At 44.3% G+C, this 10,883-nt stretch overlaps 1 protein-coding gene across 1 annotated transcript in view; it reads right to left on the minus strand.

Annotated features, from left to right (window-relative positions):
- Positions 1-10,190, minus strand: part of EHD4 (EH domain containing 4) — a 92,472-nt gene extending 82,282 nt beyond the window's left edge. The window contains exon 1 of the mRNA XM_068549893.1: positions 9,820-10,190. Coding sequence (XP_068405994.1) covers positions 9,820-10,055 — 236 coding nt within the window. The 5' untranslated portion in view covers positions 10,056-10,190. The remainder of the gene's footprint in view (positions 1-9,819) is intronic.
- Positions 10,191-10,883: the final 693 nt, after the last annotated feature.

Below are 10,883 nucleotides of genomic sequence, written 5' to 3' on the forward strand. Positions count from 1 at the left end.
TGAGGTATCACCTCACACCAGTTAGAATGGGCATCATCAGAAAATCTACAAACAACTAATGCTGGAGAGGGTGTGGAGAAAAGGGAACCCTCTTGCACTGTTAGTGGGAATGTAAATTGATATGGCCACCGTGGAGAACAGTATAGAGGTTCCTTAAAAAAGTAAAAATAGGGCTTCCCTGGTGGTGCAGTGGTTGAGAATCTGCCTGCCAATGCAGGGGACACAGGTTTGATCCCTGATCTGGGAAGATCCCACATGCCGCGGAGCAACTAAGCCTGTGAGCCACAACTACTGAGCCTGCACGTCTGGAGCTTGTGCTCCGCAATAAGAGAGGCCGTGACAGTGAGAGGCCTGCGCACCGCGATGAAGAGTGGCCCCCGCTCGCCACAACTAGAGAAAGCCCTCACACAGAAACGAAGACCCAACACAGCCGAAAATAAATAAATTAATTAATTAATTAAAAAAAAAACAAAAAAAACCCCTAAAAATAGAATTACCATATGACCCAGCAATCCCACTACTGGGCATATACCCAGAGAAAACCATAATTCAAAAAGACACATGCATCCCAATGTTCATTGCAGCACTATTTACAATAGCCAGGTCATGGAAGCAACCTAACTGCCCATTGACAGACGAATGGATAAAGAAGATGTGGTACATATATGCAATGGAATATTACTCAGCCATAAAAAGGAACGAAATTGGGTCATTTGTTGAGACGTGGATGGATCTAGAGACTGTCATACAGAGTGAAGTAAGTCAGAAAGAGAAAAACAAATATCGTATATTAACGCATGTATGTGGAACCTAGAAAAATGGTACAGATGAACCGGTTTGCAGGGCAGAAGTTGAGACACAGATGTAGAGAACAAATGTATGGACACCAAGGGGGGAAAACTGCGGTGGGGTGGGGATGGTGGTGTGCTGAATTGGGCGACTGGGATTTTATACACTGATGTGTATAAAATTGATGACTAATAAGAACCTGCAGTATAAAAAAACAAACAAAAAAACAACTAATACTAAACTTTGTTTGGGTTATTTGTATGGAAATATGTTAATATAACTGTTTCAGACATTACATGAAATTTCTAAAAATCTTATATGTTCTGGTATAATGTTATAAGTCATAATTCTAGTTATTACTTTAAAATGTGTATCTCAGAAATAACTAAATTTCCTTGTCAACTGCATTATTATGAACTTTCATCAAATCTTTATCCTTGGTCACTTTTAAGTCTTTTGTCATTTACAGACAGTTCTGGGTGTACTCTGATGCTTTTGCAAAAATGTTCCTATAAAAGGGTTTCATCTTCAAGGAATTCATGGAAAAGACTCTGACAAGTCCAGGTTTCTGGTAACTGACTATACTGCTGAACTGAATGAATAAGCATTTTCAGAACTCTAATGGAAAACTGATGAATTCATAAAAGTGCTAACAAAAGATCAAGATAAAAAAAATTAATTACATGGGACTGAGTGAACTGATGAGGATGATTATAATTTTTGTGACTTTCTGTTTGAATTAAAAAAAAAAGACCCAACACAGCCATAAATAAATAAATAAATATTAAAAGAAAAAAAAACTCACTGGATTTTCCAACTTGAATATTGGGATTGAAATAAAAACATATCAAAATAAAAAAAAAAGAAATTAACACATTGTAAATCAACTATATTTCAATTAAAAAATGGGGAAAATATTAAAAACAATGTTCCAAGCTTTACGATAGAATATGATGCAAACATTAGTTATTTTTGAAGATTACTTAATGACATGAGAAAAAATTCATCATATTGTATTAAGTGAAAAAGGCTGTTTATTAAATTGCATTTATTGCATAATCCCCAGTTTTGTAATCATGACTTCTATGTCTTCTTCTACGTCATCTGCTAAAATGTGAACAGATGGAGCTTGGACCATATGCCATGGAAGGTCCACCACAGTGAGCCTCTCTCTTCAGGCTTGATGGTTCTAGTGTCATGATTCCATCAACTGAATCTTCATGTAGCAACGGCTCTCAAATGTTTCCTGGGGGAGGCTGCCTAAGAATCACCTTGAGACGTAGTTTATAAAAACAAAAACAGATTTCTCAGTCTCATCCACAGAGATTCCAATTCATAAGGTCTGGGATGAAGCCCTGGAATCTGTTTCAGAAGGTGTCCTGGTGATCCTGACCCGCAGACAGATCCAGGAACCACAGCTTTCTAGTTCACAATTTTCCAAGGTTTTGAAAAGTATATTGAATGCCTTTTAGAAGTAAGCTTCTAGATGTCACTTCTCCTAATCCTCGGGTACCGCTGCCCTTTGTCAGGTAGACGATGTAATGAGTGGATGAGAGGCCAACCTACGGTGTCTCGCCGAGCTGACTGATGCCGGCAATGCCACACTCAACCTGGCCGGTACGGCCCCCCACCCCTCAGAATCCTTGCTCCAAGTCCTGCCTCCTCTTGGGCTTCTGAAATGCCAGCTGCTCCCCCTCCACGGGCCCCTTCCATCAACTTCTAACTCTGCTGAGGTCATGCTCATCAACCAAACCTCCGCAATGCCTGTGACCAGGGCACGACTGCTCGCCTTCAGTGCCCAGCTGCTGAGAGTTTTCTATATTTGACGCTTCACCTCCCACTCATTCCTCAACCCTCTGCCACCTGGCTTCCATCACCACCACTTACTGACTCTTACCAAGGTCACCCTGGCTCCTGGTGGCTAATCCACTGGTTCCGTTTCCCCGAGGCAGCCGATGCTGCTGACCACCCCGCCCTCTTTCCCTGGCTTTTGTGGGGGTCGTCTGCTGTTTCACCTGTCTAGCGTCCACTTCCCCTATTTGATAGCCGTGCCCTGAGGAGCTACCTCTCCCCACCCTTAGTCCATGAGGTCTGGGGGCTAACCACCCCACTCCAGGCACGGGTACTTCATTCCCCTGGCTCGAGAGACTGGTGCAAGGATGGGCAGACAGCCAAAGTTGAGCTAATGAAACTCAAACCTGAGACTTTTCCGTGAAACTATGGGGAAAGGGGTTCTCTTTTTTCCTACTGGGGTTGCTGAGCTGGCAGAATGTGAGTCTGGAATTAGAGAGGGTGTGCCCACCCCACGAGCTACTGCCTGAGAAGGAAGCCAGCGTGAGGAAGGCAGCAGAGCTGAGAGACCGAGTCCTGATGGCACCACGTGGGGTCCTAGGCCAGGCCTGAAGCCAGCACACCCTGATTCAAACAGTTTTGTGAGAAAAGGTATACCCTTTTTTATAAAAAAATAGATTTTATTTTTTAGAGCGGTTTTACATTCATAGCAAAATTGAGTGGAAAATACAGAGGTTTCCCATACACCCCCTGCCTTGACATATGCATCACCTCCCCCATTATCAACATCTCCCAGTAGAGTGGTGCGCTTATTACAACTGATGAACCCACCCTGACACAGCATTATCACCGAGAGTCCACAGTTTACATTAGGGTTCACTCTTGGTGATGTACATTCTGTGGGCTAAGGTATACCTTTTTACTTAAGGTTTTTTTAGTTGAATTGCTGTCACTTGCAACCAAACGAGCCCTAAGATGGCTCTGAACCATCATCCTTCCCTGGCATTACTCCACCTACCTGGTGACATTTTCCCCAGCGTCTCCACAAGCTCCTCTTCCTCTCATTCCAGACCCATATGTCTGACCCCTCACGGACTCTACACCTGGGTGTCCACTTACGCACAGGCTTAAATCTAAACTCTTAAGTATGCCCCTACTCTTCCTCCTCTTGTGTCTCCATCTCAGCGGATAGCTCAACCACCCACCCGGTTACCTAAACCTGGGCCTCATCATCGACACTTTCTCACCTTCCCTTCCCCGTCTCCTTGGGGCAGTGAAATCTGGCTCATTCCGTAGGGTTCACCTTTTAGGTTGTATCCTCAGGGAGGCCTTTTCCAATGTCCAAACCTGCAGGAAGGGTCCCTCCTATACTCCCATCCCACACTGTGCTTTAGTGTCACGGCTCTTACCACCCAGAACTCTCACGGCTTGATTCTTTTCCATAGTCTGTGATAGCTGGGCCCATCCCTGAAATCAGTATTATTTGAGTAAAGAAACACTAGGCTGTGTAGGTATGATCTTATATTGTATATTGTAAATAAAGTCTATTCTTTGGTGAAAATTAAATATTTCAGTATTTTGACGAGATCTGTAAAAGGTATGGTACTTGACACACAAGACTATGATTTTCAGGGGTCCAGCACTTGAATGGGGGTGAGAACCACTCAACTGGACCCACAGTGTTTCCCTAAAGGAACTTTTTTTTTAAGATTATTTTTGCTGTAGACCATTTAAAGTCTTTATTGAATTTGTTACAATATTGCTTCTGTCTTATGTTTTGTTTTTTTGGCCCCAAGGCATGTGGGATCTTAGCTCCCTGACCAGGGATCGAACCTGCACCCCCTGCATTGGAAGGCGAAGTCTTAACCACCGGACCGCCAACCAGACTGCCTCCTAGTGAGTGCCTTCACTTCTCTTTAATAACTGAGTCTAGAGCTTATCAAAGGAATGGAGCAGAGCCTTGTCCTTAAACAAAATCTATTTCCCCCCATTTTTGAAAACTGGGACATTTGTCTGCTTCCAATTTTCTGATACTTTGCATATTCTTCATAATTTCTTACAAATCACCAAACACAGTTCTTTGAGCACAACTGCAAGTTCGTCCTATAAGGGCTTCCCATCTATCTATCCACCCGGGTATTTACTCGGTCTTGCCTGTGCCAGGCCCTGGAGAGCTCCTCTCGGTCTGGGTTTGAGTCCCTCTCAAACATGGCTGGGCTCCCTTTACCATCCCTGGAGCATTTTCTTTGAGAGAAAAGGAGGAAGCAAAATAATAGCTGAGTAGTTCTGCTTTCTGTTAATGTTACAGCAAGAGTTCCAAACAGTGAGCCTATCACTTCCTGATTCTTTTTCTTGTTCTAATCATACCTAAAAAGGCTTTTTTATTGTCTGAGGCATTTTTGCCCTCTCAGCCCACTCACTCCAGCTTCTTAGTGCTTTGTACTGTCCATAAACCTTGTTTTCACGCTTGTGTGCGGAACCCCTGCTCCCTTTTCCCCTATTAATGCTATATTTAACATTTAAAGTTTTAAAACATAATTACTTTATCAAGCATTTTATAGGAAAACATCATACCTTGATTTTACTAACTTGAGTGTTATGAAGAATGCACGTTTATACACTGACAAGACCATACAAGGGAAAAAACGTAGGGATTGTGTGATGGCTATTTGTACTCCCTTTTTTCTCAGGTCTACTCCTTAGTTCCTTCTGTCCTTATGTTCTTTCAGCTTACCTCCACTTTTTTTTTCATTTGTTTTCTTTCTGGCATCCATTTTTATTTTAAATTATTGTACACAAATGCAGAAATTACTTGACTAGCACTAACTGCAGAATTTATAGAAAGTAAATAAATCATAGGATGCTTAATACTGAAAGACTGAATTGTTTTATATTTTTTATCTAGATATAATTCATATACCATAAAATTCACACTTTTAAAAGGCACAATTCTGTGGTTTTTAGTATACTCACAAAGTTGTGCAACTAATACCTCTATCTAATTTCAGAACATTTTTATCACCCAAAAAGAAACGCTGTACCCATTAGAAGTCACTTCCTATTCTTTTTTGCAATGTGGATGTCCAGTTGTCCCACCATCACTTGTTAAAAAGAATATTTTCCCCCACTGAATTGTCTTAGAACCCTTGTAAAAACAAATTTATCACAGATGTATGGGTTTATTTCTGGACTCTCAATTCTATTCAGTTGATCTACATGTTTATCTTTAGCTAGTATCACACTGTCTTGTTTACTGTAGCTTTGTGGTAAGTTTTGAAATCAGAAGTATGAGAAATGCAATTTTTTTTTCAAGATTGTTTTGGCTATTCTGGATCCCTTACATTTCCATGTGAATTTTAGGATCAACTTGTCAATTTCTGTAAAGAAGGCAACTGGGATTTTCCTAGGGATTGCCGTGATTCTGCAGGTCACTTTGAGTACTACTGCCATTCTAAAAATATTAAGTTTTCCAATCCATGAACATGGAATGTCTTTCCTTTTCTTTTTTTTTAAGGCTTTCTTTAATTTCTTTCAACAAAGTTTTATAGTTTTCAGTGCATAAGTTTTACATTACTTTTGTTAAATTTATTCCTTAGTATTTTAATTTTCAAGGTGCTATTATAAATGGAATTTTCTTAATTTCATTTTCAGATTGTTCATTGCTAGTGTATAGAAATATAATTGATTCTGTATATTAATCTTATATCCTGACATCTTGCTGAACTTGTTTGTTAGTTTTAAGAGTTTTTTAAGGCTTTTCCTAAATCCTTAGGATTTTTCTATATACAGGATCATGTCCTCTGTGAATAGAGATGGTTTTACTTCTTCCTTTCCAATCTACATGCCTTCTATTTCTTTTTCTTGCCTAATTTCCTTGGTTTCTACCCTTCAAAAGCCTATATAGCTTCTTGAGTGACTTCCTTTTTTTTTCCTCATTAGAATAAATTTTTTGAGAGAACAGGACAGGGTGTAGGAGGAAGAGAGAAAGTGGAGCTCTTAAAAACCAGAAGTTTTAGTTGTGTGGTTTGAATGGATTTTTGGTGAACCTCACATCCTCTCAGTGGAAATGTCTTCCTTCATAGCACCTGGGCCCAGGGACTTTCTGTGGGAATCTCTGAAATCTGTTTTCCTCAGGTTTTGGACATAAGCCTGGCTGAACCCAATATCCAGCCTTCCTTGGCTGTTAAAGAGTCTACCATGATATGGCCACCTCCCCCATGCCCATCTCTTCTCCTTCTCTGGCCAGTTCTTTCTTGCTGGTCAGAGGCAGAGCACCAACATTTCCTCCCATTGCATCCTCTGTCTTCTGAGAAATAAAACTGTCAACAAGACAATAGGCTGTTTGTTTCTACCCCCAAAAGACTTTGACAAACATCTCCTGAAGTTCTGGGCCAGCTTTGTGACCCATGTGAGGAGAGTCCACCAAGACTCTCCTTCTATCCGTCCTCCTCCTCACACTTGAGTCCTTCATGGTGATCTTCCATGCAGGAGTGAGCACAACTTCTTGACACTCAGGTTCTCCATCTACCCCATTTAGGAGACCTCTTCATTAGAACGTGGCACACACTTAATTTCTTCACTCTTGGTGAATGTCCTGGCTCACCATGCTTCAGTGGGGCTCTTGTTCTTCCCAGTTATGGGACAAAAGGAAGAAAGAATAAGGTTTCATCAAAGCTGTGGAATGTACACCAAAGGTCTTGCTGAGTGGCTTTACAAGGAGAGAAGTTTCCCTCCATATCAGTGCAGGTTCTGTGTTACCAGTGACCTCTTGGGATATGCAGGAAGCCAGGTAGATAAGAATCTCTGACTATGCAGATAGGTGCACCCCATAGCCAAGTACAAGCTTCCAGTGCTCACTGGCTAGAAGCAAACCACCCAGGCACTGAGAAAAGACAGCCACGGATGCAGGCATGTTCCAGGACTGTCAGCACCCTGGGCCAACACTTCTGGCCCCCAGTTCCAGTGCAGGACTCTAGAGGGCAGCTGCCCTTTTGTTTGGGGCTTTCCTCCCAGAAGCTACATCTTTTCCTCCTAGCTCCACTCTGAAACCAAACTCAGGTCTCCGGTGCTCACCAACCTTCCTGTCTACCCTGATTTTCTTCTGACCTCACAGGTCCACTTTTGTGCCTGCTGCCTAACGACAAAGTCACTTTGTCGTTAGGGAAGGTCTCAAGAGCAAGTGACTTCCTGATAAGGTGACTCCTTCCTCACCCTGGTGTTGCACATGGGGCTCCAGTGCCTCCTGAGAAGTAGTTCAGTTGGATGGAGTTGCCAGACCTCAAAATCCTTCTTTAAACTATGCTTAGCTATTCCACAAAGCTCCCCCCAAATGATGAAACAGAAAAACAGTAAACTGAAAAAAAGATCAATTCATGTTCCTGTGGGTTTGTTCTCCTGCCTTTGGCTTGCTTACTATCCAGGCTGTGGGAGCAGAGAGAGGGCCACATCACATCCGGGTTGCCATAGTATCAACCGTGGCTCCCTAATCACACAATAAAGCTCTCATGGCAAGGACAGATGGGAGGAACTACCCAGGGTGCTGTGAACATGCCACCGCTAATGTCTGAGACTATTATAACAATGCTTACCCTCTTATCCTTTATTTGCATATTTCAAAAAAAAAAAAAGTCCACCTACCACTCTTGTACCACTTGGTCATAATGCTTCATTGTCCCATATACTTAAAAACTGGTTAGTATTACTGAGACCTTAAATGTATTGTGCCTCATCTTTCAAGGTATCAGTTACTGTAATATTTCTATGGTTCATTTTGAGTGTCTTAGGTGACATATTTAATACTGTTTTCAGCTTACTAATAAGCACCAAATAGAGCAATTTAAAATTATTTTCTTCCATCTTCCTTCACATTCAATTTACTGCCTAGAACTATATTTCAATATAGTATATTTGTTTTGTTGAATTCATTCATAGAGTATCTGCAGGCCTGTACTTTCTGTAGTGGCAACTACTCTATTTGTGGGAACTATTTAGGTCACTGGAAGGGAGAAAAAGAGGTCACTACTTAATAGAAATGGCATTGATCCAAATACCGATGCAGTTTCCTGAACACCTGTTGAACATCAATGATGAAGAGACTGTTACAATTTCCAAAACCCTGGATCAAAACCTTAAATGATTACTTTGTTTCAACTGACACAGTTTAACCCAGGAAAACAAGTCTCCTAACCAAAGAAAGTGAGTCTTAATATGCCAGCTGCTTTAAAAGTAAAGTAGCTTCTTCAAAAAGCTATCTGTTACAATGTAAATGATTTCCCATCAAAAATCACTAGGAAGGAGCTATACGATTTGAATGTCAAGGCATGCACAGTAATTGTTTGCTTTTGGAGACACAGCGAGCATGACAATATTTTCAGCTGTCAAGGGTGAGGGAGGAGGGACTGACCCAACTAAGAACTGGAAACTAACGAAAAGCAATATGACACTCGCCCTTAGTTCCACTGGGCTTCCGCTGGTGCGGCGGCTACTCACAGCTAACTTCCTAACGCAGGGTAAAGGGAGGCTGTGCAAGAACTGAATGAAGGCGGCCTCTCTACCCTGTCCCCCGAACACAGTGGTGGAGGCGGCGTGCAAGGACCGCAAGGGAAGGGGGAGTGGGCAATACCCTCTACTGTTGCCATTCATTCATTCATTCTTTCTTTCTTTCTTTCATTCATTCATTCAACAAATAGTTATACGCGGGGCACTGTGCTAGGGGCTTAACTTTCCAACTTTGACTCAATAACCCATTTTGATACCCCACACCTCTGTCCCCATTTCCAGCCGTAGCCCTCACTCGCTCATCAAGAAGGTGCTTATTATAACCTCGCTTCCCCTCCCTTCCCCGGGTTCGCAGGCTAGGGTGACAAGATAATGCCAGCCAGAGGAGTGCCTTTCCAAAAGCAAGGAAGGAGGTCTCGGAGTACGCAGACAGGGGCGGGGGGCGGTTTCGAGGACCCTCCTGGCCGCGTAGGGAGAGCCAGCCCCTACTTTGTCGGCCGCGCCCCGGGTGGGGCTTCAGACACCCCGGCACCGCGCTCGGACGGGGAACCAGAGGTCACGCCGATACTGGAGGAGGAAGCAGCGGAGACGGGGTTCCTCCAAGGGGAAGTGGGCGCTGCAGGAAGTCCGAGGAGGGCGGGAGGCTAGTGACAACACGCACACACGTGGGGAGGACCGCCTCCACCTAGGTGGTGGGGACAGGTGCGCAGGCAGGGGTGAGGAGCGGGCGGGGAGGGTTACCTGATGAACGTGGTCTTGCCCGTGCTGTACTGGCCCACCAGCAGGATCATGGGCTTGTTCTCAAAGTCGGCGTCCTCCAGCGCAGGCGAGTGGAACTCGTGGAAGCGGTACGCCTCCTCCAGCGGCAGCACCTTACGCAGGTAGAGCGAGCGCAGGCCGCCAGTCACCGTCTGCACGGCGTCCGCGCCGCCCGCGCGTTCGCGCCCGCCCGCCTGCCGCCCCAGCCAGCTAAACATCCTGCCACCGGTCCGCCCGTCCGCACCCCGCGTTCGCCCTCTCAGTGCAGGTCCAGCGAACCGTCCCCACTCGAGGCTCGACCCTCCCCAGCTGGCACCGAGCCGCCCAGGCCGCCCTAGCCACCGCCCGAGCTGGCCCCGCCTCTCGCCGTCTCAGCCAATCCCCAGTCGCTACGTCACGGGAGCTCGTTCACTATTCAGAAGGGCTCTCTCAAGTCCTTCCTCATTGGGCTGCTGCCAGCGCTGGTGGAGGCGCCAACCAATGGAGAGGAGGTTCTTAATGAATTATTGATGACGGAGCCCTTCTGGAGGACTGGGCGGAGAAGAGGGTGTTTCTCGAACCCAGCAGCGCAGACCGGCCAACGGAGGGGCCCTGTTTGGTCTAACCGGCCGCACCTCTGGCCAGGTGGCGTCGGCTTCCGGGCAAATCTGAGCTGGTAATAAAAGAGCCTCCGGAGGCTGCTTAGTCTCCGGGAACGTTTACTCATTCCAGCCCAATGGACGTCGATGCTGGGGACAAATGTTCAGAAAGTTGACAGGCAGGTTCTTTCTACCTACTGGCAGGTTATTACACTCATTTTATTGGTGAAGAGACCCTGACTCACGGACACAATTGACAACATTTGAAGTAGGGGAAGTAGACTTCAATCTACTTGGGTATATGTTTCTACACACTGCCTCCACTAAATTCTGGGTCGATTGAAGACCTTTTGCCCTTAGTTTTCTTTATTTGATATTCTGTAAATTTGAAGATTTAGTTTAAATCCTCATTATTACAACCTCATTGCCACATAGTAACATAAAAAGACTGTTACCTCCTAGCTGTCT

Source organism: Eschrichtius robustus, chromosome 1, assembly GCF_028021215.1.
Source record: "Eschrichtius robustus isolate mEscRob2 chromosome 1, mEscRob2.pri, whole genome shotgun sequence".
In the NCBI taxonomy this organism is placed as follows: domain Eukaryota; kingdom Metazoa; phylum Chordata; class Mammalia; order Artiodactyla; family Eschrichtiidae; genus Eschrichtius; species Eschrichtius robustus.